General features: G+C 33.8%; 1 protein-coding gene across 6 annotated transcripts in view; it reads right to left on the bottom strand.

Moving 5' to 3' along the window:
- The window catches only part of LOC131663385 (probable Na(+)/H(+) antiporter nhx-9), a 1,718,187-nt gene that overhangs the window by 411,540 nt on the left and 1,289,621 nt on the right, over window positions 1-17,026 (bottom strand). The window contains exon 12 of one of the 6 annotated variants that reach the window (XM_058933777.1): window positions 13,663-13,971. The exons of the other annotated variants lie outside the window; for them this stretch is intronic. Coding sequence (XP_058789760.1) covers window positions 13,948-13,971 — 24 coding nt within the window. The 3' untranslated portion in view covers window positions 13,663-13,947. Of the gene's footprint in view, window positions 1-13,662; window positions 13,972-17,026 lie in introns of those variants that run through there. 6 annotated transcript variants of the gene reach the window in all.

The raw sequence follows: 17,026 nt of genomic DNA, 5'->3' as shown, positions 1-17,026 counted from the left end.
ATCAAATGTTCCAAAACACGTGAAATGCTGAAAGTGGCATACGGTGAGTCTACTTTAAGCCAAAAAAATGTTTACAAGTGGTATAAACTCTTCCAAGAAGGCCGAGAAGACACCGACGACGAACCTCGTTATGGACGCCCCAGCACATCAACAACTGATGAGAATGTTGAAGAAGTGAAGAAAATAGTGTTGGGAAATCGTCGAATTACCATTAGAGAAATTGCTGATGATATTAGCATCTCATTTGGTTCGTGCCAATCAATTTTGACGAGTGTTTTAGACATGAGACGTGTGTCAGCGAAGTTTGTTCCGAAATTGCTCAATTTCGACCAAAAGAAACGTCGCATGAGCATCGCCCAAGAGCTACTGAATGACGTCAACGATGATCCAGATTTACTCAACAGGGTTATAACAGGTGACGAAACATGGGTATACGGTTATGACGTCGAGACTAAGACTCAATCGTTGCTTGTGCGCGAATTTTTGGCTAAAACCAACACAGTAACGATGCCACAGGCACCGTATTCCCCAGATCTGGCCCCCTGTGACTTCTTCTTGTTCCCAAAACTGAAGAGGCCCATGAAAGGACGGCGTTTTGCCACGATTGAGGAGATAAAGACGGCATCGAAGGATGAACTAAACAAGATCACAAAAAATGATTTTTTGAAATGCTTTGAGGATTGGAAAAAGCGTTGGCACAAGTGCATTATATCCGAGGGGGATTACTTTGAAGGAGATAAAATAAAAATTGATGAATAAATAAATATTTTTTGAGAAAAATAAAAATTCACCTTACTTTTTGATCACACCTCGTATATGATATTCTTAACATTATGGTCATATAGAGAGAGAGAGACATAACGAGTTGATGTCAAACTCGTTATAATTCTCATAGTAAAATATTTTCTGAATACAAAATATCGTAGCTTTTATTCAAAAAACCTTAAAAACAAAGAAAAAAAAGAGTATTTTCACAAGTTTCTCGTTATTTTAAGATGCCGTTTAAATATCACATATGTATAGAATAAATGAAAAGTTTTTAAAAATAGATGGATCAAAACCACATCTGCAAATATTAATGGAATTCGCAATCACGAAATGTAGAAAATGCCCTAAACAAAGTCTGTTCTCCATAGATATAAAATCATTCAAAACAATTTCTTTCTAATAAGTAATTCTTTTTTTGATGTACTATTTAGTATTGCTGAATTTACTCTTGTATTAGATTCCAAAAACCCTGAATCTAGCTCTAGAATAGATAGATGAGATTCTGATATTTTACAGATGCTTCATATTAAATATAAACCATTGTCTGAAAAAATAAACGTATTAGCCGCTTTAAACCTAAACATTCAAGGTGCTTGTGATCATATCATTAATGACACACTATTGCAAAATCTTATCTCTATTGGCTACTCACTATCTTTAATTAAATTTTTAAGCTTTATAACATAAAATAAAAAAATCTACACTGAATATTTACAAGATAGTTATAGAAATGCTTACGAAGGCATTCCTCAAGGAGGATCTTACCCGCTTTTCTATATAATTTATTGTTCGGAAATAACAAATTATCTACGAAAAACTATGACAATTTCACAATTAGTTTGTGACAGGGTGAACAGCGATAATCGCTGGCCCTGTGTGCGATACTCTCCTCGTATGGACGCAGCAACCAAGCGTGGCTGTGGTAACATGGTATTCACGCTTGATTTATTGCAGGGCTTGGAAGATGTGAGCGCGACTGGAGGAAGGGGGCTCGAAATGAGGGCGAGAGCGAGAAAAGCGAAGAGAGAGAAGGAGAGCAGCTAATTAGCGGAGAGGGGGGGTAAATCGGCTGATTCTTAAGCGACAGAATTCACGGGAATCGAGAGAGAAAGTTAGAGAGAAAGCCGAGAGAAAGCCACAGGAAAATACAGCTAAACCCAGCAAGAGAGTTCGACAGGAGGTAGAGAGAGAGACCGAGGAGTTCTTGGGTATTTGAGCCGTCGAGGATACCCTTTGGAGGGGTTGTGCCCTGAAGTACCATGCCATGAGTTCGGCACACGGCTATCACTGCTGAGGCAAAAACTGCCAGGAAGTCCTAACAAAGTACCCCTCTTTACCATCGTCGAAGCTGGACAGCGGTGCAGGCGTCCTTATCTCTCGAGCGCCTTTGCTAGTTGGGCTGCGTTTTCGTCGCCTCCGGATTGTCACCTGCGAGCGGAGTACGACGGAACCTAGTGGATCGCTCTCTAGATCATCCAATTTTCTTTCTCTCTCTGCACCAGCTCTCGCTCGGGACTTCACGGACGTAATTATATGCTTTTACGTCGAAGACACTGTGCAATTTCGCTCGTGTTCTCTTCGCAGAATTTGCACTCGATTATCACGTTTTCACAAGTGAGGGAATACGCTCACTCTTTGTACTTCTAATTTTAATTCCGATTTTGTTCAGTTGTTAATCGCGTGTTGGTGTGTGAGCGAGTCCGCTTATTCACCCTATACTTATTTATTTAGTTTGTAATCGATTTTGTTGGGCTTAATAAAGGGATCGCCGTTTATACATATATATATATATATGAAATTAATGCATGATGCGTCTTAATTGCCTGGCTTCAATTTTTCAGCCATTCGCGGTAAATTTGTGTTTGTGGAAGTTAGTGCCGGCTTCCTTCACCGAAGTAGGACCGAAAATCGCGGGGCATAGCTGTGGCGCACCTTAACTAATGAGATTTCCCCTTGCCAGTTTATTATTTAGCCGCACATTTCAAGTGTGTAAACATTGTAAAAAAATCGTAGTAAAAGCTATAGGAATAATACTTTGATATTGAATTAATAATGATTAATAAATTAAACTTTATTCCTATTAAAAAAATATTGACATTTTGTGTGGAGACACAAAGCTATACTCAAAATTAAATAATTTAATATATCTTGGTCTTCAACTCAGTGATGTTCAAATAATATTAATATATTTTGTTAATAGAAACATTCGATCAGGCTGTATAGAAATTTAAAAAAATGACCTAATAATGAAATCCAGCAACAGTGTTAAGTTTTCATCTTGATTATAATTTATCATCCCTTAAACAGATTAATATTATAGGAATCAAACATAATACAGCAATGAATATAATCAAATTTTTGTTTGTAATGTGACAAGACTTTTTCCTAGAAACTTTAGTTGTACTGTAGAGAGTCACAAGTTGGGATATGATCAACGTCATACCTCAGCGTGTTTGGCCTGCTGGGCATGAAGTGCTATGTTCTCCAGGTCCGTACTCGCGGCTACATCGTAACAGTCGATATAAGGAAGCAAACAGGAAGTTGAATGTATGTAGTAATTTATTAATCGAAGTAAAAAATGATATTCACAGTATTTGCAGATATGCATGATCTCTCAGAGCTATGGGGACGCGAGCATGAAATGAGCAATTATTGTGCACGTGGTTGGACAATCTAACTATTGACTGAGTTAGACTGACGCTACAAGGAGCAGACAAGAGAGATACTTCTTGTTATGCTTCTGGTGTCAGAGTGAGAGTGTGTTCAGCGATCACACGTAGTCGCTGTGAGGGACCAGCGTCTGCTTTCGTGTTCGGCTCGCAGTTGGCTAAGAAATAGCACCGCCTGATGCTTGCTACTGAAGGCTGGGCGAAGCCGCCTCAGAACTATATAAATGTCTTATCAGATCTATTGTACATTTTAGGCTTTTTATTTATTTTCCAAATCACAAAGATTTCAAAGAAAAACTGTACCAAATTCAATACTCAGATATACATTTCTAATTATACATTAGCACTCCAATAAATATATTGATTACAGAATTGAAATTAACAACTATAAAAGACCGAGCAGAGATTTTATGTTTTTATTTTTATTCAAAATACTCCCTAACACAAAGTAAAAAGCTATACAAACAATCTCCAGATTTAACAATATAATAAAAAGAAAAGAATAACGTAAAAAAAATCTTTTTTTAAAAAATATTGTAAATACTCGTATATTAAAAATCTCATCTTTTATAGAATTATGAGAAAAGTATAATATATACTATAACAAATATGATGTCATACTATACGAGGGGAGGTAAATAAGTCTTTACATAAAGAAGGAAAAAAAAGTTTGCGTATGTAATTTTTTTTTATTTTTCAACATAATCTCCTTGAAGGTCGATACATTTTATTAAACGGCCTTCCAGATTTTTTAAGCCATCAGAAAAATATGATTTCTGAAAACCCTCAAAATAGGCATTTGTTTCGGCGATGACTTGTTCATTCGACGTGAATCGTTGTCCGGCAAGCCATTTTTTGAGGTTAGGCAATAAGAAAAAATCACTGGGAGCTAAATTAGTTGAATATAGTAGATGGTCAATTAATTCAAACTTTAAATCGTTAATTTTTGTCATTGAAGCTGCATACGTGTGAACTCGAGCATTGTCTTGAAGAAAGAGGCATTTTTTTTTATTCAAGTGAGGACGTTTTTCTCTGATTTTTTCTTTCAGTTAACCTAATAATGACGCATAATATTGTCCAGTGATCGTCTGGCCCTTTTCCAAGTAGTCGATGTAGATGATTCCACACGCATCCCAGAAAACCGTTGCCATAATCTTGCCAGCTGACTTTACTGTCTATGCCTTCTTTGGGACTGGTTCTCCTGCGGTAATCCATTTTTTGGACTGTTCTTTGGTTTCAGGAGTGTAGTCATGTACCCATGTTTCGTCGTCAGTTACGAGTCGAGTCAAAAGTCTTCCGGATTACGACGTATGCGTGTGAAAAAATCCTCAGAGGTGACCACGCGGGTTCGTTTGTTTTCAACAGCAAACGCGGCACCCATCTTGCTAATATTTTTTTTATCCCCAATTTTTCATGCAAAATTGAAATGATTGTATCCTTTGATACCCCTGTGGCCTGAACTATTTCTCGCAATTTTAATCTTCCATCACTCAACACCATATCGTGGATTTTGTTGACCATTTCGGGCGTACTCACTTCTACGGGGCGTCTTGAACAAGGTTCTTCTTTTGTTGTTGTACGGCCGCGTTTAAATTCATTTACCCAGTTATAAACAATCTTAAACACAGGAGCAGACTTGCCATGAACGGCGTTCAACTCAACTGTGATTTTTTTTGGTGTAAGGCCTTTCAAATGAAAATGTTTTATCACCGCTCGAAACTCTGTTTTTTCCATTTTTCAAATAAACCAATAACTTTTTGTTCAACCAACGCTCACAAAAAAACAACTTAATGAATCGAGCTGAAACTTTGTACGATATCTAGTTAGTAGTATTGCTTGCCAAAAACATCATAATTTAAGTGTGACGAGCGCCATCTCTTGGATTTTGTAAAGACTTATTGACCTCCCCTCGTACTTTGTGATGCATAATTTGGACAACAATTTAAAAAAATAAGTAACTCAAACATAATACTAAATAATCTAATAAAAGAAAGAAATGTACTAGGACTATACGCAGATGGCAGTAAAATAGCAGAATCTAATTATGTAGGATACTCTATATATTGTCTAGAACTTAATACATAAAGAAATTTCTATAAATAAACGTGACTCTATTTATTCAGCTGAGTGTAGTTTTGACAAATGCTTTCGAGGTTGCTTATGAACGTTATTGCGACATCGGGTCACTCTCAGGTACGCTTGTAGTAAGAATAGACTCAGGGTTGCTCTTTTTTGGCTAGCGTGTAATGCATAAGCCAGGATGAACAATATCGTTGCTTAAGAAAACTTCTATGCTGGGGTGAATAATAATTAAACGTTATTATGAACACACCAGCCTCTTTATTAATATGTTTTTGAAGGAAGCTTGAATGGAAGTTCACCGGATTCTTGTTTAATTGATTGATACAAAAAAATAAAAGCTAAAGGGAAAAAAGAAAAAATAGCTAAGTAAAAAAAATCCAAATTTACTTACTTTTTTATTGAAAGATTTTTAAGATGACTTAGTGTCACTTTTTCTTTCTATCTCTCTGTCTCTCTGTCTCTCTCTCTCTCTCTCTCTCTCTCTCTTTCGCTTTAAACTTCTTGTACTTTTCTTCTTCTTTTACTTCCTTAATTTTTCTTCTGAACTGCTCTTGGATTTTCTTGTTCTCTAGACTTCTCTTCTACACTACTTTAAGACCTTTTTTTGTTCTGGTTCTTCTCGTTTTTGTTCTTGTTCTTCTCGTTCTCGTTCTTATAATAGTACTGCTCTCATCAGCTTGCACAGAGCTTTTCATAACCAGGGGACGATTAGATAAAAATTTCTTTCTTTAGGCCCACGAGGTGATAACAACCAAGTTTTCCGTATTAAATATAGTAATTGCTAAAACGACTATTAACTAATTTCCTACAATAATCTAAAAAAACCTCTATGAAATCTATTATAACTTTAAATATCTTTTTGTTGTTTTCACAATTATCTGGCTCTTCTAAGCTTTAATATGGACATTTGATAAGAGAATCAGAAAAAAAAATTATTTATAATCTTACATGGTAAATGAAATTCTGTAATTTGGATATTTTTTATTTATTCTGTTCTAATGATAATTTTTAAGTTATCTTAAAAAAGAAGAATTTAGTGGAAAAACGAAAAACAGGAAACAGATTGTAGTTTTATGATCATCTTCTCTTATCGGTATGTTGACGCACTAGAAAACGTGCTTGAGGACTGCAAGTCCTAGGATCGGAGAGCAGTCTCAAGGCGTAGGCTTAGTCTTTTGTTTTTTCTTTTTTTCTGATATAGTCCAGATGAATTTTTTATCGAAGAAAATTTTAGGTATGACTTTCAACCGTATTCTTTTTCACATGCGAGCAAAGGTTCTTATATTCCGATATTAATTTAACCCTTTAACGTGCAAATGGCCAAAATTTTAACGTCAACTTCAAGCTTGTGCCTTTCAATTATCACCCGTGGGGAAAAATTATTGGAATACATATTCTTGTGTATAAAAGTCTCATCTTTCGAATAACATTGTCAGATTTATCAATAAATGAATACAAATTGTTTATTTTTAACAATAAACAAAAAAAATGGAGATTTATGATTTTTTTTTTAATGAATTTTTTCAACTATGTTCTCGGCACTCAAGAACATTATAACCCATTACGATACGGGACCCGAAAGTTGTACTTCAAAAATATACTTTGATAAACTTTGATATTTATTGCTAACCAATTCAAAATGGCGCCCGAATGCCTGAAATTATTGCAAAATCACAGTAATAGCCACTTTTGAAGTATAATCAAAGTTTTAGTGAGAAAAATGACTTTTCTGAGTCTTGTGACAATAAATTGGATGCATATTAGCAAAATTAGCTCAGAAAATTGATTTTCAAGATGGTGGCCGAAATGAGTCAGCTAAAATAACGTACTTATATAGTTTTATAGATACTGTATAGTTTTCAATCCTCTTTATTCAATAGTTTTATAAACTCTCAGGACCATTAGATCCAAACTCATTATTATCTTATCAAAATTGAAAATGGCGGATCCAAGATGGCGGACTGTAAACTCAAAAATAGCAATTCAGGAAAGATAAAAAATACAATCGTATTCTACCTGAAATTTGGAATCAAAATTCTTCTATTCACTTTCTCGACATTGATAAACTCTCGACGTTCGTCATACTCAATAGACCTTTGTGCAACTAAGTTCCATCGAATGGGTCTTTCTGAATTTTCTCATCTATAATTAGATTTCCTTTTAGACATTGTGCCTTGTATACGAATGCAGATACAATATTTGTAGGGAATCAAGTTATGCGAATCTAAGCAGTTATCTAATTCAATGCAAAGTTATCAAAAGTTGTAATGAAAAGTTATCCGAATGATTTTATGAGCAATTATTTTCCTGGGATCGACCATCACAAACGTGGAAAAGATTCGGAATCGGAAAAAAATTGAATTGCAACCATGCTTTCTGGGTTTGTCGAACTTTTATTCTCCACTCTAGGATAAGATCACCTTTCAGGGATTATACGATAAATACAAACTTGAATACAGTTTCTTTAGGAATAAACTCATGAAAATAGAATTGTCATTATAGCTACTGATATAATTTCGTGACCAGATATTCTTCGAAGTTCGACTATCACAAATGCAAGATGTACGTAAATTTGAAAGAAAATTTATATGAAAACTATGATCTTCAAGAGCATTTATCTCCTTGCAGTGAGAACTGGAAAACTCCGATCAAGAATGCATGGTTACAAAGTTTGGAGGCGAATTTTCGATTTCCGGTATTTTAATAATTTTTTACTCGAGAATGGTGGCTCTGACCGAGAAACTTAATAGAAGAATTTTGATTCCTAATTTTACTTATTTTTATTTTTTATTTTTCCTGAATTGCTTTTTTTGCTAAAAACGTCGGTCGTTCCCATGAAGGACGAACCGGGATTCGTCAGTGAATAAAACATTTCCCCATTGTCTTAATGTCCAAGCCCGATGTGCATTAGCATATGTTAAGCGTACTCGACGATGTCTCGCTGTCAAAAAGGGTAGCGATTAGGATGTCGGGCATTTAACCCAATTTCGCAAAGACGGTTGATTACTGTTCGGGAAGAAATGTTTCGCACTTGATGCCACTGTCGATGTCTTTGTCGCTGTTGTACCCGATTTGGGAAATTTCTTGCCACGATATTCGCATTGATGAAAGGTTCACGTCGAACTTGTCGGACAATCGCCCGATCATCGCGAACAGTCGTGACAGTGGCGATAGTCGTGACAATGGCGACCTTGTCCAAGGCGACGATTGTATTGGTTCGTCTCCCAGTATCGCGCATACGTTCGAGATACGACGGATTGACTAACATTCATCTGGATAGCAACATCACATTGACTGTAACCTTCTTCAAGCAGGGTGATCAAACGAGAAACCTCCGGTTCTGATAAATACCGTCTAACCATGATCGAAAATCAAAATAAATTTTTGATTTTTGCAAATTTATGAATTTTTTATTTTGTAATGCAAAAGGAGTGGTTTTGAAAAAAAAAACTGTTTTTTTAGCGTTGTAAGAGTTAACGAAAATTAATGATAAACAATTTCTGAAAAGCGTGTAGATCGAGTTCGAAATTCGATTGGGTATATCAACTTTATTTAAAATTTCATTAAAATTTTAATTCAGTTGAAGTTTACAAATCAGGAAAATCATGTAATGCAATAACAGAATCGCGTTAAAAAGGGCAAAGATTATGATCATTTATGATCGTAAATCCGACCGGGCAACCTCCATGTGATACGCTTCGGGTAATGCTGATACCGGCGGTAGGTTTTGTTCAAAATTTTTTTTGAGTTATTAAAAAAAATGTTTCAAAAATAAAAAAAAAATTTTTTTTTGCCTTTTTTTCAAGATTATGATCATTTAAAGTCAAAATTGTGATCCTTTAATTTTTTTCAAAAATTCGATTGAATAAAACAAAACAACGGCTTGATGGATTGAATTGAAACTTTGTGAGATTTTTGTGGACATATTATTGAACTGTAAAAGACACGCTTAACATTTCTGGTTTTTTCGATAGTTCCAACTTAGCGCTTGATGATCCCAAAAGCCACCAAATGCCCTTTTTATCTTGATTTTTCAAATTAATGTAAAGAATAAAAAAAAATTTTTTTTTTGAAAACAGTAGTATAGTTTTTTGGGAAATTTATTCAAGATTTCAAAACCTACCTTCATTTTTTTATGCAATCAGCGGTTGCTGAGATATTGATGGTTAAAGACAAAAAGATCCTTTTCCATTCAAAGTTCGATATCTCAGCAAGAGGTGGTGGTATTGAACTTTTCAAAAATGCAAATTAAAGCTGAATAAACAAGTTATCCGATCCATATAATGGCTGAGTTAGAAACATTTTTTCCAAGTTCGTAGACTAAAAAAAAAACTGAAATATTTCATAAAAAAATTTTTTTTGGTATTCATGAGAATTGAGCAGAACATGTTGGTTGAAAATTTTTTTGATTACGAGATCTCAAAACTAGAAACTTCAAACTTAAAAATGCTTTTTTTTTTAATTCCAGTACGGCCATTTTCAAGGGAAATACAGCCAGTTAAAAAGCGTCAAAAAATTTTTTTTTGATCCTTCAACTTTTGCCGCTAGTGTATTTCATTTATCTAGAGCAGTTTATCAAAGTTGTCAAACTTGCGCTTTGCATTTCGATACTTAAGAAGTCAAATTCAATAAGTATATAAAATGGAGGTATATATCAAAGGTTTATATATATATATATATATATTCAATATATAAATTCAATAAGTATATAAAATGGAGGTATATATCAAAGGTTTTTATATATATATATATAAACACTCGTTTAGAGGCAGCATGTAATATTTTAAAGACTCTGATTCCAAACTATCTTGCTATTCATAGTACGAGGGTAGGTCAATAAGTCCTTAAAAAATCCAAGAGATGGCGCTTATAGCATCCCAACTTATATTGCACCAGTAAGCGTCACTATTAGATAGAGTGCTGCTGAAGTTTCAGCCAGATCCATCGAGTAGTTCCGTTTTTATCTTCGATCACAGTGAACAACTTTTGTTTTTATGCTCGGCGAATTTCTGCTGTCAAAAACAATGGATCAAAGAGTTTGCATAATATTTTGTGTAATAAATGGAATTTAGTGCTACAAAACACTTGAAATGTTAACAGTGGCATACGGTGAGTCTACTTTAGGTCAGAAAAATGTTTACAAGTGGTAAAAGCTCTTTCAAGATGGCCGAGAAGACACCGACGACGAACCTCGCTCTGAACGCCTCAGCTTTTCAATAACTGATGAAGGTGTTGAAGAAGTGAAACAAATGGTGTTAAAAAATCGTCGAATCACTATTAAAGAAGTGGCTGAAGGTACTTTAGCTTTATTCTGAAAACCTAATAAAGATACCGAAGTCGGATTTTTTCCAAAATACTTATAATACCTTGAACTTTCGAAATAATTACAATAATAAACAATAAAAAATTTTTTTCGAAAGTTATTAACTTTTTGTTTAAACAATTGCTAATATCTCAAAAAGTATATTTTTTTAAGAAAAATTCTTGCTCCTGCGTGTTTCTAGGGATTTTTGCTATCGAAAATAATCATAAAATTCAAGGGCCCGACATACCGGAAAGCGTAGCCTTAATCACAAGAAGATGCCTCGGTATACGTCGTAACGGCAGCGGGACGTCTTCGTAGTCTTACGCTGAGGCGTGTTCTTCTAATTAGGGCTACACCTTCCGATATGCCTGGCCCTTGAATTTTATGATTGATTTCGATAGCAAAAATCCTCAGGAACAAGGATTTTTCAAAAAAAAAAATACTTTTTGAGATATTAGCAATTGTTTAAACAAAAAGTTAATAACTTTCGAAACAAAATTTTTATTGTTTATTGTCGTAATTATTTCGAAATTTTAAGGTATTATAAGTATTTTCAAAAAAATCCGACTTCGATATCTTTATTAGTTTTTAAAATATACAAGCAATTTCGGATACTCGTACATTTCCCAAATACGATAACTCATAGTGATTGCACGACCACGTCGAATCTGATTAAGTAGTTTGACTTTTTCTCTATCTACAAACACTACATATGAGCAATACATATGAGCATACAAGCAAAGTAATTTTTGCTTTTTCAGTAGCAGGAGAATTTCCTACAGACATACTTAAGACAACATTCATCTCTTGATCTTGTAAAAATAAGTGAATGCTTAACATTAACTACAATTTTTCGATAATCTTCAGCAAATCCTAATAGTATACTAAGAGAGATAGTTATGTTAAAATAACCTGCATTATTATTTAACAATTTTCTATTATTAATATTATCAAGCCAACCGGCATTTTCAGCGATAGAGATTTGACTTGGATTAAGCGAAATCCAATTTTTAATGATACTCGTTAAGCCAACATTTTTTACTTTATCAATTTCGATAGTATTTATTTCGTGATGTATTTCTTCAAACAAATAACAGAGGGCATTGTGGACCAACACAGTATTTTCTACTAGATTAGTATCATTTGATTTTGTCAATCAACTAAAATATGATTCATACTGTGTGATAGTAATAGACATACATCTAGATGTTGAATTGCAATACGAATTTCATCGCTGTTATTGAAATATTTTAATGAATAAGACTGATGCGAATGGATTTCATAATGAGCAACAGACTCACTGAAAGCGACACCTAAATGAATATTTAATATTTCGTCCATTTTGTTGTAAGCAACACACTAACATGCAGGATATTTTCCACCGGGATGTGGCTTGTCTCTTACTTTTAGATTTTTTAGGTACTGAATGTTTTGACGTATGATGGGTGTGGTAGTTCGAGGTCGACTGATCTTTGGCTAACATTTAGGCCTTATAATACACCCTCGTCTGTGATATTCGTATCACTTATAAATAAAAATAATTCGAACTCTCGTAATCTAGCTAATGAGTAAGAATTTGTTTCCGATGATTTTACTCTAATTGTCAAGAAAATAGATAAATAATACAAATATAACAAATAAGTAAATCAAATATACATAAGTAATTGCAAAATATCGAGGAAAGTCAGACAATGCCCTAGTTTCTTATGGTGCGAATTGTCCCATAAGCAGAGCTAAAGTCTTTCTTTGATAGGATATAATTCGGCCCAAGTTTCTTATAGCGCGAGATGTTCTATAAGTCGAGCTCAAATTATAAGGAAAGGTTAGTCTTGCTTAGTAAATCACAATGAGAGAAAGAACTTAGGTGTTATTCCAAGTTTATTCAGACTCATGCGCTCACTTTGCAAGGCTAGAAGTGAATGAATCTAGCCTGTGCAAAGGTGGGCCTATTTATACACAGATTTTCCCGCTTATTATTGCAGGAGAGATTTCATCGAAAATTCGAGAGACATTTGCGAATTTTGAGAAATGATTTTTCTTCATTTACAAGTAAATAACCATTAATATTAAGTTTTAACACATGTAAATTTTACAGAATTAGTTATTTGTTGATTTTATACAGTATACAATTATCGCCAATAGTGTCGTCAAAAGTTATTAACTAATAAAGTTAATTAACGTGATATTACATTATTTACAATAGAAAATTATTAGAATTTCATATAGCTTTTTAGTTAATTAATTTTGGAAGTATTTTCCAAAATTAATTATTTAAATTAATTAATAACATTTGAATTATGACTAATTTTTCATATTTGTAACGGTTTTCTTCTAATCTTAATATGCGATTATTAGATTAATTATCCAAGATTTCTAAATCATAAAATTGTCATTATCAAGTATTAACTTAATGTTTTCGTTCGATATATAGCTTATTGTTTAAATAAATTATTAATTGTTTATTTATTAATAACAGTTGTTATTTAGCTGTTATTAATGAAACCAATTCTTACTCATGTTCTATGTTTATTCATTTTATATATAAATTATTTATATTTTTCTAATATTTCATATGTTAATAAATAAATTAACTTTACATATCGATATTCATTATAAATTTATAATTGAATGAGATATTGTGAATCTGTATATTAAAATCTATATAATTGATACTTTGTTATATTCAAATTATCTATAATTAACATATTTTTCTCAATATTATGGTTCATTATATCTATGTCTATTATTTGTGACGTCACGCTATTTGTTTTGACTCGACTCTTATTTGTATACAGTCGCGTAAACAGTGAGGTAGCGCCGCTTAATGTATTGTTTTGACTAACAGATAAATACGTTAGACTAGTTGCAGTCATTTAATAAACAGCTCATAAATAGGACCGTTACATGTCCAATCTTGGTATTATAAATGATTCCCATTGCGATATAACCTTTATATTTACTCATACTGAAATTACTTCTTCTTGAAAATTGACTAAATTACTGTCTTGATCTGTAATACACAGTTGTAAATGATCACAAGAACAAAGCCAATAACATATTATCTTTAAGATTATCAAGATAATCTCATTGGCCGTGGTTTTTATGAACAAGAATTGCAAAATGCTATGTATCCGGATGGCATATCTTCTGGAAAAAGTTATAAGAAAATGAGTCAATCAAGTACATGTAAAATGGCTTGGATTTGATGATTCTCACAATTCTTGGATTAACAAGGCATCAATAAATCAATAGAAAACAAAAATTTCATGTATATATTGTAATTTCTTGAAAGAAACGAATTAATTATACATTAATTATACAGGCCAACAAAATTTTACAAAAATCAAGAACCTGAAACCAGATATAAGGTGTATTCAAAAAGTAAGGTGAATTTTTATTTTTATGAAAAAATATTTATTTATTTATCAATATTTATGTTATTCCTTTCAAAGTAATCCCCCTCAGATATAATACACTTATGCCAACGTATTTTTTATCATTTTTCTTTAATTGTTAATAACTTTTGATATAATTAATATATCGTCTTTAAAATTTGGGAAAAATCTCACTTTTATGTGTATAACAATTGTGCCAAATTAAAAAAAAATCCGCAACCTGGGGGTTACAAGTCAATCCAAATAGTCAAGAATTACCCATATATATATATATATATATATATATATATATATATATATATATATATATATTATTCTGCATGTTCTTGAAAAATACATGTCATTCTAAAAATTATCTACTTAAAAAAACAATATCACTATAGAAATATATATATATATATATTGTAACATACACGGACTGGTTTATTCATCAAATAATTTACAACACGTTTTGCCCGCACATTTACGCTTGTACCGCGTGCGTGACTATATCATGCATCGCTAGTTCGTTCACAATCTTTCGTTCGCGACACTCGTTTGCATACATGCTACCGATTTTCTCATAACCGCCGGTACGAGGGGAGAGAAATCAAGCGCGGTGGTTTGAGAAAAATCGCGGCGCAATGCTGGCCAGCTTACCTTGGATGTACAATCGCACGGTCAGGGGGAACAAATCAGTATCGCCTATGATATCTCAGGTTGCCGCTTTTCTCTGCTGGAAACGGGATTTTCTCCATCGTCCTGTCGACTCTTCCGTGACTTCGTGGTCGCCTACGATGGCGATATCTCCACACACTCCGAACGGCCACAACGGAAAACTTATTGATGGGCTTACTTCCGCACTCTCTTTAAATGTTAGTGTCTACGTCTGGCTCCTCTGCGCTTCTTAATGCTCAGATGCCTAATCCTCGACTGGTTCTTTCCTTCGCGCGCGTTCCGTCCCGTATCGTACCGAGTTCCCGTTTTTTGCTTTCCCCGGCCGGTAGGTGTTGCCCTCATAGGCAGCCGCGTGATCGAGATGGTAGAGCAAACAAGACGTTTACCATCACAATATTAATATATATCTTATTCTGCATGTTCTTAAAAAATACATTATTCTTAAAATTATCCACTTAAAATAAACAAAATTACTATAGAAATCCTTCAACGATTTCATCGCTCTTTTCCCAATCCATACAACAGCCATCGATGTAAAACTTTTTCATTAATTTAACGTTTTGATGTGTATATGTCGTTACGTATTTACCGTTATGATTAGAGCACACGGTAACTGATTTTAATTTTTCGAAAGGTGAATAGTCTCAATCATTCAAATCAAAAACTTTGAGACCATATCGTTCTAACCGCTCTATTTTCAGACCTCCGGAAACAAAAATTTTTGTGGCATCGTTGAGTGTATCTGTGATGATGAATTTATGCTTTTCGTATTTAAAATGGCCAGAGTTCCCTGTTAATCCTTGATAGTAGAGTTATAACCAGAGATTTTCTCGCTTATATTTCTTCGTTAGTCTTCGCCATGGAAAAGGAGGTTTCAACAAGCGTACGAGTGGTTCTTCGTTGTAGTTAAAAGGAAGTATCGCTAACTCTTTCACAGCATAAGTTTTGCCAGGAATCATGAAGCCTTGCATATCAACTACGTACTCTATTGCGATAGAAAGCTACTACTAAGCGGCTTAAGAAAAGAGTCAATTCTTTAATACCCCTCTCCTCTCCTAAATAAGTTTCTTCACGTCTCTATTTATTGGATTATACTGAACGATGCAATCGTATAGATTAAGACAATACGCTGTAGTTCCTTCGAGAATATTTTCTCTGGTTTTGAACTCCAAGCGCACATCTACTGGAGCAGTCTTTAATGATTCGTTTTGTTTCGAATAGTCAATCACTACGAGTAGCATGAAATTATTATATTCGAGATTTTTGAGCATCGGTTCGGCATCTTTACCGTAGTATACGTTTTGGAAATTTGCATACATATCGTATAACATTGTGTACTGGTTTTTACTGAAATCAATATTGACATTGCCATATAAATAGTACTGAGAATTGAGGTATAGTTTTACATTTCTGATCTTGTAATGATTAAATATACTAGCGTTAGAGTTTGGTTTATTTTTTCGATTAGTTTAGAAGACTAAGATGACGTAGCGTGGTTTCTCCAACTCATTTGTCGTTTTAACTGTCCAGTTGCAGTTCTGTTTGCAGGCAGCGCTGGATATTCGTATATTTCCCAACTACGAAAACTCATTAAAATACTTCGTTTGCTTTTTGGAAAGTCGAGAAGACATATTTTCTTTGTATTCGATGCAGTCAAATATGGCATAAGCCATTCGAGACGTGTTACATTAATCTTGAATTTTTCGTAAGCTTCAACGTCGTTGATGGTCTTCTTCGCTTGATAAACTGTATTTACATCTGTACTTGATCTTATGAGAATTAATTCGTGTTTCATATTCACTGGCACTTTGCAATAATCCTTAGTGAATCAAATTATGAAGCTCAGAGGAATCAATACATCAAAGTCGCCATTCACATTAGTTATTTTATGGTCCTCTCGTTTTATATTTATCCATCTGGCATTTTGGGCAATCAAAATTTGACTTGGAGTGAGAGGTAACCCGTTCATCATAACTGTTGTGAGACTAACGTTCTTACATTTATCTATTTCTATAGCATTCACCTCATACCTAATTTCTTCAAACATGTGGCAAATAGCATTTTTTGGTTGAAAGCAACAAAAGAATTTGGCAATTTATTTTCCACCAGGAGCTACTCTAAACCCAAGACATTTTAGGAACGTTATGCTT

Source organism: Phymastichus coffea, unplaced genomic scaffold, assembly GCF_024137745.1.
Source record: "Phymastichus coffea isolate CEN01 unplaced genomic scaffold, Cenicafe_Pcof_1.1 PCOF00034, whole genome shotgun sequence".
In the NCBI taxonomy this organism is placed as follows: Eukaryota; Metazoa; Arthropoda; class Insecta; order Hymenoptera; family Eulophidae; genus Phymastichus; species Phymastichus coffea.
The sequence above is the reverse complement of the archived record's forward strand: the minus strand, read 5'-3'. Positions and strand labels throughout refer to the sequence as shown.